This window comes from Enhydra lutris, unplaced genomic scaffold (genome assembly GCF_002288905.1).
Source record: "Enhydra lutris kenyoni isolate GAN:26980312 unplaced genomic scaffold, ASM228890v2 scaffoldscaffold77, whole genome shotgun sequence".
Lineage (NCBI taxonomy): Eukaryota > Metazoa > Chordata > Mammalia > Carnivora > Mustelidae > Enhydra > Enhydra lutris.
Genome location: NW_019154161.1, coordinates 5,239,422 through 5,255,746, shown reverse-complemented (window position 1 = coordinate 5,255,746; position 16,325 = coordinate 5,239,422). Strand labels below are relative to the sequence as shown.

The 16,325-nt window shown below is 52.2% G+C and overlaps 1 protein-coding gene across 1 annotated transcript; it reads right to left on the bottom strand.

The window, feature by feature from the left end:
* Positions 1 to 5,590: 5,590 nt before the first annotated feature.
* Positions 5,591 to 7,421, bottom strand: LOC111160694 (F-box protein 46). The gene has a single exon (XM_022523994.1). The coding sequence runs from the start codon at positions 7,412 to 7,414 to the stop codon at positions 5,594 to 5,596; it is 1,821 nt and encodes a 606-aa protein (XP_022379702.1). The 5' UTR covers positions 7,415 to 7,421; the 3' UTR covers positions 5,591 to 5,593.
* Positions 7,422 to 16,325: the final 8,904 nt, after the last annotated feature.

Here is a 16,325-nt window from a genome sequence, read left to right as displayed (position 1 = left end):
TCCCAACCCAGCTAAGGTTCAGACTCAATGGGGGTGCTTACTAAAAAATTCAGACTCCAGGTTCCACCCCAGACCTCCTGAATCAGAACTCCAGGGAGGGGCTGGGACTCTGCAATGAGCCACTGAGGGAGTCTCCCGATCAGAGAAGTTGGGGACCTGCTGTCCTTAAGGATACAGTGTGGGGTCTTCCCAGTGGCTTAGCAAACCTACTCAAAAGAAAACCGTAAAATGGAGGGCGCTTAGAGAGGGGGTCCTCCTGTGGGGCTCCGTGCCTGCCAGTTTTGTGACTCAGATGGAGCCCTGGTAGGCGGTGGGGAGGCCAGGCCAGGATGGAGGGTTACTTAGCAAAGGTGAGCATGGGCCTTCCAAGCCAGCTCGAAGACTCGAGAGAACTCACGGGCTGAAGCTGAGGGTTTCAAACGAGTGAGGATATGTAGACTTGTCCGTGTTCATGGCTTGCCACAGTAGTTGACCTGTACAGACCCCCTCCCGCGTCCCAGGCGCCGTGAGCACTTACCAGCTCAGGTGGTCTCCACCCAAGTCCTGAGGTCGGTCCAGTTTCCGCTTCTCCTTTTGCAAAGGAGGCTGTGAGGGCTCAGGATCATGACCCAGTTGTTGACAGAGCCCACGTGCTCACTCACAGCTGCAACTCCTAACCTCACGTCCCGACTCCCAGAGATGACCTGTGCCGCGCCAACAGATGGTTGGTGAAGAGTAGCTCCTCCCGGGGCTCTACTCGCTGCAAGCCAGAGCAGGGCAGGTGGGGGTGGGAGGCGGGTGTGGGTGCGGGTGAGGGAGGTGGAGGTGACACGAGTCCCAAGTGTAGAATGGGAAATTGACAGACATCAACAACCAGGGTGGCAAGGCTCCCCAACCACAGGAACGGTTCCTTTGTTCATTCCCCATGTGGCAGGCGCAGTGGCAGGCACGTGAGAACACCCTGTCTCCCCTTCATCTCACAGCCACCCCAAAAGTAGGCGAGACCATCACCTCTGTCAGAGACAGGGGGCTGTGTGCTATTAACGCCCTGGGCTCTCGATGTGCGGTTGTGGGCCGCACACTGGGCAAGGGGGCCTGATGCGCACTTTCCCCTGGAATCTGGGGCAGGGATCGGTAGCCCATTTCACAGATGAGGCTGCTGCGGCTTGGCATGATGTTTTCCCCAGTTCCTGTCTGTTCCCCGGACTTCGCACTCTGGCAGGATCCCTAGGTTTATCTGAGGAGCACAATGCCTGAGCACTCTGGGTACCAACGTTCCACAAATCCATGTGTTTGGAGGGACTGTCAGGATTCCCATTTTTACTTGAAACATCTTCAGAGAAATCAGTGGCTGCAGATCACGTGTCTAGGCACTTTTCTTCAAAATGCATTCGCTTACGATGCACTGGGCTTATCGGTGTCATTTATCGGTCTGGAATTCGTGACCATCCTGTCTTAAAATATCATCTTTGCATCACTGTCTCTTCCGATTCTAGAAAGTCAACTGAATGTGTGTTATAGACATTCTCACTCTTATCTTCCATAACATTCTTTTCTATTTTCTTTTTTGTTTTTTTCTGCCTCTGTGCTCCTTTTTGGACCTAGCTGTAGTTCAATCAATCGTTTTTTTCACTTGTGTCTGATTTGCTGTTGAGCTCAGCCTCTGAGTTTTTACTTTGGGTTCTTGTGTCTGGGGCTTTTTCCCTTTCCCATCTGCTAGGCCATTATTTAGTTCTGGGTGGCCTGAAGAGATTTCCAAGCTCTTTTACACGTTTGCCCTGCTCTCAGAAAGCAGAGCGATCCTGTGGAAACTTTCGTAAGCTGTTAAGCGCATAGTGTCCCGCACTTTCCAAGTTTGTCACGCCGCTGCACTTCCACAAAAGACCTTAGGGGATGCCTGGGTGGCTCGGTCAGTTAAGTGTCTGCCTTCAGCTCAGGTCATGATCCCGGGGTCCTGAGATCGAGTCCTGCATCATGCTCCTTGCTCAGCAGGGAGCCTGCTTCTCCCTCTGCTTCTGCTCTGACAAATAAACCTAAAGTGCTCTGACAAATAAACCTAAAAACAAAAACAAGGGGCGCCTGGGTGGCTCAGTGGGTTAAAGCCTCTGCCTTCGGCTCAGGTCATGGTCCTGGGGTCCTGGGATTGAGCCCCGCATCAGGCTCTCTGCTCAGCAGGGAGCCTGCTTCCTGCTTCCTCCTCTCTCTCTGCCTACTTGGGATCTCTGTCAAGTAAATAAATAAAATCTTTAAAAAAATAAAAATAAGGGACGCCTGGGTGGCTCAGTTGGTTGAGCAGCTGCCTTCAGCTCAGGTCATGATCCCAGTGTCCTGGGATCGAGTCCCACATCGGGCTCCTTGCTTGGCAGGGAGCCTGCTTCTCCCTCTGCCTCTGCCTGCCACTCTGCCTGCCTGTGCTCGCTCTAGCTCCTCTCTCTCTGACAAATAAATAAATAAAAATCTTTAAAATTAAAAATAAATAAATAAATAAATAAATAAATAAAATAAAAGCAAAAACAAACAAAAAAGCCCACACACACCCTACCTTAGTACCTGTTCTCATTAACAGAAAGAGATCCAAAAAAGATTTTCACTTCTCTGAAAAAAGCCATTACTGTACTACGGTAGGTCTTTTATGAAAGCCAAGTGGTATAATTTGAGCTTTTGGAAAGTGGGGGGAAACCCGTATTCTAATCCGTGACTGGCGGGTTCACGGATCAAAGACCTTGTGAATCTGGTTTTGCTCTGTTGTCTCCGCTGGTTCTTGCTCCTGGTGCTTTATTTCCACGCGTGTTGAGTGACTTGACTGTGGGCTGCTCATGGCCTGAAAAATCATTTGTGGGGATTCTAGATGAGCATTCCTTACCCCGGAGGATTTATGTTTGTTTCTGTCAGACAGCTCGGCTCAGAAGTACCCCGAACACAAGGATGACGCCACACACCCGAGCCAAGCGCCAGCCCGTATCTGCACAGTCTCAGGGACCACTTTCTTCTCTCCTTTGGTCTTGTGCCCTACTCAGTGTTCAGAACTTCTTCTCCATAGCCTTCCGGGCTGTCCTCCTTACCTGAGCTTGTAGCTTGGTGGGGTCCCATCTCCTATTAGATTCCCCACCTTGGCCCTGCCTTCCGCCTGCTTATCCCAGTTAAGACCACAGAGTAGAAACCCGTTTGTCGGCACAAGCAAATGCCCTCAGAGTAAAAGTAGCTTCGGGGTCCCAGGTCTCTTCCCCTGAAATTTTCGGCGTGGTATATCCTTTAACTGTAGTATATTGGCTAGTTGAGGCTTTTATTCTTCTTCTTTTTTTTTTTTTACTACCTCGTTTCAGCAGGAGAATCCAAGTAATCTGGCCCCTCCCTCCAGAGAACATGGAAATCCCACAAAGCCAGGCTTAGACCCAAACCCAGGTCTCTCCGATTCTAAACTCCCAAGTATTTCAGTAACTACCATGATAGTTCCTAGTCTCTCTGGTCATTTTTATTCCCTGATAAGAACGTCAGAGGCTGTTGGGGCACCCGGCTCGGTGGGCTAACTGTCCCACTCTTTTTTTTTTTTGAAGATTTTATTTATTTGTCAGAGAAAGAGAGGGAGAGAGAGCGAGCACAGGCAGACAGAATGGCAGGCAGAGGCAGAGGGAGAAGCAGGCTCTCCGCCGAGCAAGGAGCCCGATGTGGGACTCGATCCCAGGACGCCGGGATCATGACCTGAGCCGAAGGCAGCTGCTTAACCAACTGAGCCACCCAGGCATCCCTAACTGTCCCACTCTTGATTTTGGCTCGGGTCATGGGACTGAGCCCGGTCTCCAGCTCCACGCTGAGTGTGGCGCCTGCTTGGGATTCTCTCTCCCTCTGCCCCTCCCCGGTATGTGCACACTCGCGCTCCCTCTCTCTCAAATAAATCTTTAAAACAAAGTCAGAGACTGTTAATGACCTCTCACCATTCATTCTTCCCTATTCCTTTATACTTGAATTTTTAAAAATGACTTAATTCCCCTTTTTTAATTTAGTAACTAATTGACTGTTTTGAGGCTTTAATTATAGAGATCTTTAGTAAGTTTTTTTTTGTTAGGCATAATGTGCTCAGCTGTAAAACCACATGTCCCAGTCTCCCTGGCAGCCGCTCGATGTGGCTGAGGCTCAGACCAGAGAGATGTACATGTAAGTAGAGTATAATACTTATGGGAGGCAGGAGCCTTCTCTTCCTGCAAATTGGTGATGGTCAGAATTCTAGCAGGTCCACGGCCAAAGGACGGGGAGCCAGAAGCAGCCTGGGTTCCTGAGGACTTCAAGGCCACCATTATCTACCCAGTCGGGATTTCTAAAGAAATGAAAACTATCTTGTTTAAGCTATTACTATTTTGAGATTTTTGAATCCAAAACGACACAGATGAAGAGTCAAAAATAATCTCAAGCTAAGGGACTTGGCGAAGGATCCTTCTCCCCATCTCTTCGGGCTCACCATGCAGTGCTCCGTGGCTCCCTTCTCGCCCCAACCCCCTCCCTGAACAACACACAAACCAGTCTGGGCCCAGCCTTATAAATATTGATTTTATAGAAAGGACCAATTCAAAACTGGTCAGATGCCACACACCAGAAGCTTCCAGAACCACAAGGATGAAAAAAACAAAAAACCCCAAACAGAACAAACGAAAATACTCCAGCCCAAACTGCCTGAAAAACCAAGGTCTCCCGTCGACCAAAGGATTCTAAAGAAACACACATGGCCGGGGCTGCAGAGACCCCAATGCCTGAACGAGTACCCAGAGTGGAAGGAAACACAATCCAGAAATTCAAAGCCACAGTCCCTGCCCACCGGCCCCCCACGCTGTTAAGAGCGAGGCAAAGGGCTTCACAGCTTTTTGGAGGAGGGGAGGGGGAGAGAAGTGATGGCAACAGCTTCAGTAAGGGGAGGAGGGGAACCTTTATACTTCTACTTTTTGTTGTCATCGTTCTCCTCCCCTTCAGGGGAAGTGAAGAAACCGGTAGCTTTAGATTAAGGAGAAAACAGTGATTTTTATTGTCTTAGTGGGGGAAAACATCTAGAAATGGCAGGCTGCCACGAAAAGTGTCACCTCGGATCTGCGATCTCACTGGCCCCCAGTTCCTAAAGAGGAGATGAGCCCTGGTGTGGCAGGTCAGAGGCGGTAACAGCCTTGCGCCCTGCAGCCTCTCAGAACACAGCTCCAGAGACAAAGAACTGGGGTGCGCAGGGGGCTGGGGGGGGAGGGAGGAGGGGGCGGAAGGGGGCCAGAATGGGGGAACCCTTGCGGAGTACCAAAATTAGCTGCCTTCTGCTCCCTGCTGGTGGGTCCCTGGGATGTAGAGGGCAGGGAGAGGGTTGGGGGCTGAATGGAGAAGTTGTTGAGATGCTGATTAAAAAAACCACCCTACTCGAGGGTCTGCGGCCCTGGGTCTGAAAAGTAGAAAACCAACAGGGGTCAGTGGATCAGAGTGCTTTCTCGATCATCCCCTGAACCCCATCTCAGTTCCGGAGGGGAATCAACGCTGCCTGGACTGGGGGGACGGGCTGGTGACCCGGACCTGGCCCTTGGCTCCCGGGGGGGGGGGGGGGGGGGGGGAGGGGCGGGCATGATGGGCTCTCCCCCCCCCTTCCCCGGCTTCACCTCCCTTCCTCGCGGCCAGGCCGGCCCCCGCCGCCGCCGCCCGGCCCGTTGCAGGGCAGCACCCAGTTGTTATCGTGCAGACCCAGGCGGCAGCCCGGAGTCTCGCGGTCAGCTCGGCGGCAGCACATCCAGTAGGAACGTCCGTAAGGCAGGTCGTGGTGGTAGGGCTTGGGGTGCCAGCGGCAGAGCGACACGTCCCCCTTCTCGTATCTCTTGCGGCACTGCTTGCAAGGGTCATCACGATAGAGTGGGTCGCGGCTCCAGCGCGAGTCTGTGGCCCGCACGCCAAACGCCTCGATGATGCCCTTGAAGTGGTGGCAGGTGCACTTGAGGGCCGCCAGGGCCCGTGTGGGCAGGAAGCTGAAGATCTTCACCAGCACGTGCTCGGGCAGCAGCAGCATGTACTGTCGCGGCTCCAGCAGCCGCTGGATCTTGAAGCGGATCTCCAGGAAGTCGTGGGACACGTGCCGGTACAGGCGGCACAGGGACGTGTCCGCGGTCCCCTCGGCATCGTCCGGGCCCGGCGCGGTGGCCGGGGAGTCGGCCGGGGGGGGCTCGGGGGGCCCGTCTGGACTGCGGGACTGGAGGAAGAAGAGCTGGCCGGGTGGGGGCGGCTCCTCGGGGCTGACCGTCAGGCACACCGTCTCCTCTTTCACATTCTTGGTGCCGTCCTTGCCAAAGAAGATGCACTCATCCACCACCCCCGTCACCACCACATCCACGTGGAAGCCTGAGGCTCCGCAGTCCCGGGCAGGGGGTGGAGGGGGCGCCGGTGGAGTGTCCTCGGGCCTGGCAGGGACGGGCGTCTCCCCCTCGCTGGCCTCATCCGCCCGAGCCAGGAGGAACTCCACGTTGCTGGGGAGGGCATCCCGGGAGGGGCTGATGAGCTGGTACAGGTCGCAGGTGATCTTGTCCTTGGCCCGGGCCCCGGGGCCTGGGCTGCCCGGGTAGGCACAACCCGGCCGGCCCCCGCTCCCACTGGACAAGCTGCCGTCGGGGGTGCGGGGCTCTCGGCCATTGGAGATACGGAAGGCGATGCGTACCTCCCCGGGGCCTGGCCCGGGCCTCTCCTCTTTGCGGAGGCCTTTGGCTGGAGGGCTGTCCCGCTGGGCCTCGAAGTGGGCCACCGCCTCGGCTACCCGGCTGCAGTCCCCGCCACCGGATCGCCGTTCAGACCCCAGCCCCTTGGCAGGCCCACCCTGCTCAGCTGACACGAAGACCACAGGCGCCGGGGTGCCCGGACGCGGGTAGTTCTGCAAAGCCAGGGCGGCCCGCTGTTCCACCAGTGCCACCATCTCTGCCACAGAGAGCAGGTCTACGTCTTCGCCAGCCGAGGCTGGAGCCCCCTCAGCGGCAGGGGGTGCCTCTGGGCCCCCTGGGTCCGGGGGAGCCTTTGTAGGCTCAAGACAGCGCCTCCTCCGCTTGGCCTTGGAGCTGTCACTGCCCCAGTGTCCCTTGACCTTCATGGAGCTGGCCCGGCTGCTCCCACCACACTGGTGGGCCACAAAGAAGGCCACCTTCTCCTTTGTATTCCCGGGCTTGATGACATACCATGTGTCCAGCAGGACTCGCCCCTCATCACCAGCAGCTGCTGCTGAGAGGAGAGGGGCCGGCTGGGAGGCAGGGGCCTCTGTGGCCAAGGCGGGCGGGGTGTTCTCGGAGTGGGCAGGCCCGTGGTCTGGCTCAGCCCCACTGCCAGGCTCTGGGCAGGCTGACGGCTTGAGGGCTGCGGTAGGCGGGCGTGGCTGGTTCTGTGAGTAGGTGCCAAAGGGTCGGGGGCACCACAGCTGGAAGGGCAGGAGGCTGCCACGGTCCATCCTGGGGAGCGGTAGCAGACAGGCAGGCGTTCACCGCATTTCAGGCCCTGGATGGTCAGGGAAGGCTCCGCGGGCCACCTGGAGACAGGGAAGAGGAGGTTGGGGAGCTGGGGGAGAAGAGCCTGCCCTCCTCCTCAGGCCCCAACCTCAGCTTCTGAGGGGACAGACCAAATGAGCCCACTAAGAACTCTATTGGTGACCCACCACACAGGTAAGCAAGTGGAGGGCAGAGGGAACAAGGGCTGGTTTTTAAACACTTAGAACAGCAGTGCCTGGGTGGCGCAGTGGGTTGAGGGTCCGACTCTTGGTTTCGGCTCAGGTCATGATCTCAGGGTCAAGAGATCGAGCCCCATGGCAGGCCCCTCACCCAGCATGGAGTCTGCTTAAGGTTGTCTCCCTCCCCATCTGTTTCTCCCCTGCTGGCTTGAGCCTGTGCTCGCTCTCTTTCTAAATAAATAAAATCTTTAAGTAAATAAATAAAACACCCAGAATGTAACTGAAGCTGGCAGCCTGTTCCAACCCTGCAGGTCATACTCCATGGTCCAAATGCCTTCACTTACGATCCAGGGGCCTTCTGCGGCCATAACCCTGAACTTAAGTGAAAGTACCAAATGACAGACAGTTCGTCCTCCTTCCATTTGCTCACCCAGTAGCCTGTTCCTGAAAAGACAAGAATTCCCAGCCCTGCCCACAGCTATGGCTACTTGAGCCCATGGAGGAAGGAATGAGGTAGGCTGGGCAGGGGAAGAAAATCTGAGGTCAGAGCCAGCCAGGCCCTTAAGAAACCGGCTCTTTGGGGTGCCTGGGTGGCTCAGACGGTGGAGCATCCAACTCTTGGTTTCGGCTCAGGTTGGGATCTCAGGGTCGTGGGATCGAGCCCTGCATCAGGCTCTGCACTCAATATGGAATCTGCTTTTCCCTTTCCCTCTGCTCCTCTCCCCCACTCATGCACTCTGTCTGGTGCTCTCTAAAATAAATAAATAAATAAAATCTTGAAAAAAGAAAAAAGAAATTGGCTCTTCACTTTGCTTGAGTCCCGGGGCTCCCTGAGAATTGCACCCACTTGCACAAGACTGTGTAGGTAATGAATTCCCGTAGCACCTCACAGACCTGTGGGATAAGAAGGCCTGTTCTCATCTAGTTTCCTCTTCAAGTTGCCCGCAGGTAGATCGAGTGGGGAAGGGTTACTTATCATAAAACCAGGCCCTGAAACTTGGTTTCAGGACTCTTCAGTTCAGGGCTCTCTTAACAATGATCATTTTATTTTGCAACGACTGTGCGTGACCTAATCTGGAGGCAATTCTGCTAATGAGTATGACATGATACTCCTCCATCTGCATCATTTCCTGGGCCCATCTCCCTCCAGGCATCTTCAAACAAAAATACCCTCCAAACCTCAAATCTTCCACATGGCCATAGACCCGCGGTCAGCAAACTATGGCCCACTGCTTGTCTTTGCCAATAAAGTTTTACTGAAACGTGTGCTCATCTACTTACAGCTGCTTTCACACTACAACGGCAGAATAGTGGCAACAGAGGATATATGGCCTTGCAAAGCCTAAAATACTCATTATCTGGCCCTTTATAGTAAAAGTCTGTTTACCCCTGCAGTATATACTGATCCCACCTATTGATGGCTAAGTTTACCATCCACCAACACATCTAAATGCCCAGGAATAGACACAAACACAGCAAAAGCAGTTTTCTGTAGTTACTATCTCTCTACAACTTGGCTACCGCCTGAAATCCTCCAATTAGTTCCTACCCTTATCTCCAGAAGATAAATGCTCTCCTTGAAATACCTAGACCCTTTCAAATCCTAATTTAAACTTCCAAACCTATTAATATCCCCTCCAACAGAAGGCCCCAATCTCAAGGAACGCCTCCCAAATCCCAAGTCTACCAAGAACTCCAACATACAATGCAATCTCCCAACCTCACACATGCCCCAAAAGACCAGTTTCCTGAAATCCTACACTCCTCTTCAAACACTTTCTAAATCTCCACACGTATGTCCTAAGAGAAGCCCCCCTCCAAAAAAACAAACACAAAACAAAAAACAAACCCCACATAACAAACGTAAAAGCTCCTTAGCACATAAGACTAATTCCAAACCATATATTTATCGAAGCCCAAAACGGCCCCCCGCAAACACTCCTAAAGAATCCTCATCAATGGCAATGTGCAGAATTACTGCATTGCTCACTGCAGCTTATTAGGTACTGTTCTAAAATCCCTGCTAATCCTCCCCAGTCTCCTTGAAGCAGGTAGTATCTTAGTCCCAGTGTCCAGATTTGAGACACAGAAAGGTTTAACCCCAAATCACGGGTCAGACAGGTAGGAAGGACTAGATAAAGGCGAAAGCCCAGGCACTCTGGCTCCAGACTTGACACTCCTGGATTCTTTAGTTTGCTTTTATGTCTGCCCATGAGCTGCCCAAATCACATAACCACCAAATATCCCCAACCGCAAAGAAGACCCCTACAATACAACAGAAACTTCCAGATTACAAAAGAACCCAAACCCAAGCCCCAAGGCTCCCCCTAAGCTCAAGGGAACCCCAAGTATCCCGGACACCCACGCAAATACTTCAAGCCCCCAAATACCGCTTAACTGCAAAGGGAGCCCCTCGATTTTGTAACTGCCCCCCAACCCGCCAACCTACTCAGAAGACCCCCGAAACCTAGACACGCCCCCAAAGTACCCTCACCGGTGAGCCCCGCCCCCCCAGCGGTGGGAGAGGGAGGCAACACACACGCATGCGCTCGAGAGAAGAGGGTCCGCCCCCTCACTCCTTCCCTCCAGACTTCGCGCGGGTAGGCGAACGACGAGTTTTCCTCCGCCCCTCTGTTGACAGACCCGCGCGTGACGCCCCCAGCCAATGAGCGGCTACCGTTCGGGGCCGTGCCCATATAAGGAATGCCTTGGCGAAGGGGTCTAACTTCGAAAGAGGGAGGAGTAGGCGAGAGGTGAAGGGGGTGTGGAAACAGTGGCGTGTAAGAGAGCGTGAGACAATTCCTAACTCCTAGCTAAAACGGAGGAACAAGGCCCGGACAAGGCCGAGGTATCAAGAAGAGGTTTATTAACCGACGTTCCCTCTAAACAGGAGCCCTGATTGACAGTTGCGATTTAAAGGGCCAAGCAGCTCCGGGATTGAGACTCTTTTGAGGGCGGAAGGAAACAAGCAGAAAGATAAGCGTCCAGGTTTGGTTGGGAACCCTGAAGACCAAGATTCCCTGCGGGGGTCAAATGGACAGCAGGATCACTTCATCCTTGAAAAACAAATGGCAGACCCCGCGTCGACTCCCTCCACACTGCGTTCAGCGTCTGGGCTTGGCATTCAAGGCTCAGGCTGTATGGCCAAACGCACCTTTACATTCAGCCTTTTCCAACCATGAGCCCCAAATCCGACTCAGACTTAGTACAAGGAAAGAATATCAAATACCCCGACAATGCTTTTTAAATATTAATTATCTGTTAAAATGATAATACTGGGGATATAATTTAGTTAAATAAAATACTTAAAATTAACTTCATCTCTTGACTTTTTAAAATGTGGCTACCGTAAGATTTTAAATTACACATACGGCTTGCTTTGTATTTCTACTGAACAGCGCTGTCTAGATCCTTTCAATGCCAGGCAGATTCTAGAGACACCCAAAGGGGGTTCCATGGCAGGCATCACCTGTCTCCCCACCACCCCGCCCCAGCCTTGCCTGCTTCTAACCATCCTGCAGGTCACAGCCAGAAAGGTTTTCTTAAAGCACAAACCTGACCCTCCCCCTACCCTGTTCAAAACGTACCATGACTCCCCAGTGCCTTTGGGAAAAAGCCCAGGTACCCAGCCCTCCGCGCTTGCCACTCCTCCACACCCTCAGTGGGCCCAGATGGGCACCAGATCTGGCACAGAGAGTAGTTAGAGTACTTAGGCCCTGTCCAATCCTCAGCAGAAGCTATTATCCTCTCCATTGTAGGGACAAAGGAACTGAAGCAGGACAGGCTGCCCACAGAGAATGGGTGTGAGTTGGAGCAGAGATGTGAATCCAAGGAATCTGATTCGGACTGCTGTGCTCTGTTGTTGCTTTGCTAAACACTGTATGGCGCCCTACCTCAGCTGTTCCCTCCTCCAAGAAGCTGATCTCCCCACAGCCTGGGTCAGACTCCATCTCTGGGCTCCTCCATTGGCCTCCTGGCTTTTTATTCCTCTAGAGTCACCAACCAACCTCTTTCCTTTTGTGGTCTTTGCATTTGCTGTTCCCACTAACTGGAAAGCTTTCCCCTCAGATCTCCACATGGCTCAGTTCCTTATTTCATTTGTGTCTTTGCTCGAACATAACTTTAACATTAGAGAGGGCTTGCCCGAGCTCCCTTTCTGGAAACCTGCCACCTGCCCAGAGGAGGACCTCTGGGTTTCCGAGTCCCAGCCCTGCCCACTGATCTGTCTCCTCAATGGGACAGTGGACCTAGAAGGGCCAGAACAATCAGGGTCATCATGGTGTCCCAGCAGCCCCGCCCAGCATGGGACTGAGTGGAGGCATCAAAGCTCCCTCCCCTGGAGCAACAAGTCCTAAACTTTATGAGGCCTGGCAGGGTAAACTGTTTCACACCCAGCTTCTGTCTGGGTCCTAGGTCACCAGGGCAGAATTTTCTAACTTCCCATACACTAATCCCTCCACTAGGTCACCTTTCAGGGAATGCTCTGCGAAGATCCATTTATTGTAAAACATCACGACCCAGAGGAACTGAAACTTTTTTAAAAATAGGAAAAGACCAGACAAATATGTACCAAGAGACAGAAGAGAAAAGAGACAATTATCATTTAAAAAAAACAAACAATGGAGGGGCGCCTGGGTGGCTCAGTGGGTTAAACCTCTGCCTTCAGCTCGGGTCATGGTCTCAGGGTCCTGGGATCGAGCCCCGCGTGGAGCTCTCTGCTCAGCAGGGAGCGTGCTTCCCCCCCTCTCTCTGCCTGCCTCTCTGCCTACTTGTGATCTGTCAAATAAATAAAAAAAACAAACAATGGGGGGAGCACTTGGCTGTTTCAGTTGGTAGAGCATGACCTCGGGTTGTGGGTTCGAGCCCCACATTGAGTGTACAGATGACTCAAAATAAAATCTTTTTTTTCTTTAAGTTTTTATTTATTCATTTGTCAGAGAGAGAGAGCGCATGCAAGCAGGGGGAGCAGCAGGCAGAGGGAGAAGCAGGCTCCCCGCTGAGCAAGGAGCCTGACATGGGACTCGATCCCAGGACCCTGGGATCCTAACTGAGCCAAAGGCAGACACTTAGTGACTGAGCCACCCAGGCATCCCTCAAAATAAAATCTTAAAAAAAAAAAAAAAAGTAACAGCTGACAAAAGCAAAAGGTATTAGAAGGCACAAAGATGCTAATGAAACAACTGACCGATTATATACAAAAATTCTCAACATGTGCTAACAAGATGATCTCAAAATATGTAAAGCAAAAAAACCACAGAATGGCCAACACTTTGGCAAATCCACAACTGTGATGGGAAACTGCAATGTATCTCTCTCTAAGAGGTGGGTTGAACAGTAAGGAACCGAACCATAGGCTTGACACTCGGTGGGCTGCCCCCAACCATTCGAGAATCCGGTTTATACCCCTTATCTGACATTCGAAGGTCCTCTTGCCTGCTGGCCCAGACCTGGTCGCCAGGCTCACAGAGATGACACTGAGCTCACCAGGAGGAGAAAGAGGGCAGACATCCAAATAAACCATCATGACCCGCATGAATATATTAAAAGAGAAACTGATCACGGACTGTGCTCACCCAAGCATCACGCTTGGGAAACAGGCTTTGCTCAAGGCGTTTTGTGAATATTAACTCATTGAACTGTCACATCATCTCACTATTCTTAAGCTCATTTCAAGGACGTGGAGGCACTGGAATGGCGAAGTGAGTGCCCTCAGACCCGGCTTTGCAGCAGGAGTTCCTGAAGCATCAGCTGTAGTCCCTGAGTGGCACTTTTGTGCGGATCATCTTACTGGGTCCTCAAACACGGGCAGGCCAGTGCCCCTCACTGAGCCACAGATGCTCGCCTTTCTCTTCCCGATTTATTTTTTTTTCCAATTTATTTTTTTTTCCGATTTATTTTTTTTTCCTTAGCACACAGTCCTATCTAATACACTAGAAACTTTGTTGATAACGTTTCTTGTCACTTTCCTCTCCCGAGACCATTTTTTGTTTGTTTGTTTGTTTTTCCCTATTTCATTTCCCTGCGGGATCCCCAGCTTTTAGAGGAGCACCAGGCAGGAGGCCCCGGGAGTGTGTTAGGAATGTGGTCTCTCGTGCCGAACAGACACTTCCACAGCTCTCTGGCAGATTCGCATGCACATCTGAGAAGGACTGCCCTAGCCCATCGGAGGTGTGCAACATGTGTTTGTTTGAACAGACTCCTAATACCACCACACTGCCCGACTTTACATGTGCTACGGGGGTCCATCTTTACATGTGCTACTGGGGACCTCTTGGGAAAAGTTGGCTGGTTCCAGCCAAGTTCAAGGATGGAATTCCTGCTCCCAGGACCGAGGCGGGTTGGTGCCTCCTCCAGGGTCCTCCCAAGCTATTGGGGATCTCTTTCTCCTGAGGCCTCCTCACTGCTGAATGACAATGACCTGGGTGAGTGCCCACCCTCCCCTCCACGCTGTGGGTTTCTGGAAGGCTGGGACCTCTCCTCAAAGGCACAGCTGCTCCAGCCTCCGCACTTGGCTCACTGGCCTAGTTCAGCTCTCCCGGCTGCATCCTTTCCATGGTAGCCGGAGAGATGGCTCCAAACATAAATCAGACCACATCTCCCCTGCTTAAAACCTTTCCGTGAGAGGCGCGAGTTTGTGAAAACAAGAATACATGTCCGGGAATCCTTCTCGGGAAGCTACTGGAGGATCCGCTTCACCAGAATGGAGTGGTGAGTGAAGAGAAAGGGAGCTATCAGATCAAAGAGAAGAGTCTAGCCCAGAAGACCGGCAAAAGGAATCCCCAGGGGCGCCTGGGTGGCTCAGTGGGTCAAGCCTCTGCCTTCAGCTCAGGTCATGATCTCAGGGTCTTGGGATCAAGCCCCGCATCGAGCTCTCTGCTTGGCGGGGAGCTTGCTTCCCCTTCTCTCTCTGCCTACTTGTGATCTCTGTCTGTCAAATAAGTAAATAAAATCTTAAAAAAAAGAAAAAGAATCCCCAGATGCAGGTAAAGGGAGAGCCTGGGAGCACAGCCTGCAGTAGGTCTAGGGAGAACCTGTTTCCACAGATGCATAAAGAAAAAAGAGAGGCTAACAATGAACAAGTTAAGCATGCACCCTAAAGTAGAACCAAGGGGCGCCTGGGTGGCTCAGCTGTCTGAGTTTCTGACTCTTGATTTTGGCTCGGGATCTCAGGGTCCTGAGATAGAGTCTGCCTGGGATTTTCTCTCTCCTTCTGCCCTTCCCCTGTTCTCGCATGCTCTCTCTCTCTCTCTCTCAAATAAGTAAATGAAATCTTTTTCTTAAAAATATTTTTATTTATTTATTTACTTGAGAGAGAGAGAGAGAGAGAGAGAGAGAGAGATCACAAGTAGGCAGAGAGGCAGGCAGAGACAGAGGAGGAAGCAGGCTCCCTGCTGAGCAGAGAGCCCAATGTGGGGCTCAATCCCAGGACCCTGGGATCATGACCCGAGATGAAGGCAGAGGCTTTAACCCTCTGAGCCACCTAGGCGCCCCAAATAAATAAAATCTTAAAAAAAAAAAAAAAAAAAAGAAGTTGGAAACAATGTCCATAGCAGAATAAAGCAAAGAAAGAAGATAGAGAATAAAAAGTAGATGCCTGGTTCCCCTTGCCTCCATCCCACAGTCAGGGTCAAGCCAGCACAGGCTGGGCACAGAACAGGTGCTCAGGGAATGCACTGGTCTGTGGTCATGGCCACACAGGAATCGGTGGCAGGATACCAGGGCTCTGTTCCTGGCCCTGCTCCTTCTAACCCCCACCCTCTTGAGCCCCGCCCCATCCCCACTTGGTCCACGATCTTGATTCATCCCTCCCTTGGATTTTTGGCCACCCTCTCTCTTCCTCTCAAATCTTCCTTTCCAACAGCTCTCTCTAACAGCAGGAATCATCCAAATCCTCAGATCTAGAGATCCGGGATGCAGACAGAATCCAGGCAGGGCCTGCAGACACCCCAGCTTTCCCACTTTTGGGGGGTGCATCCGTAGGTAGGGTGCTTAACCCTTGGTGCCTCAGTTTCCTCCACTGTAAAATGTAGATCATAACAGTACCCACCCACAGGCTGCCTGATGAGTCAGAGATCAACCCAGCAGAGTGCTCAATGTCAGCTAGGTACCAAGAAGAGGCTCAGTATTCTGGCTCTGGGCTTATTAAGGGAAGGGGAGTCTGGAAATCACTGACTAAACCAAAGACTTCGTCCCTCTTCACTTCATATTCTGGAAGGAAAATGACCCTGGTCCCTCATGATAGTCAAAGCATGGTCATTCCTTTGTTATTGTTGCGTACTGGGTCTCAACTATTAAACAGATATTTACAGAGCAGCTACTGTGCACCAGGCCCTTGTTCCGGGCACGGCGGGGGTGGGGGGGGGGGCAGGGGGGGGGTGGAGAAGAGAAGGAAACAGAAATCCTCGCCTTTGCGGGGCTGACATCCTAATTGGAGACAGGGACAGTAAAAATAGAGTGAGTTCCAAGGTGGCAAGTGTTATGGGGAAACGAATGTAGCAAGTTAAGAGGACCGGGAGTGGAAGTGGGGGTTCTCATCTTAATTGAGGGGTCAGGATGGCGTCATGGGGCAAGTGACAAGCCAAGCCTTTCAGAAAACTTGTGGTTTTAGGAATCAGACAGCAGTGGCAGAGCTGCTAGAAATACCCCCATTAGAAATGGTAAAAATATCATGTTGTATGAGTAAGCTTCGGACAAG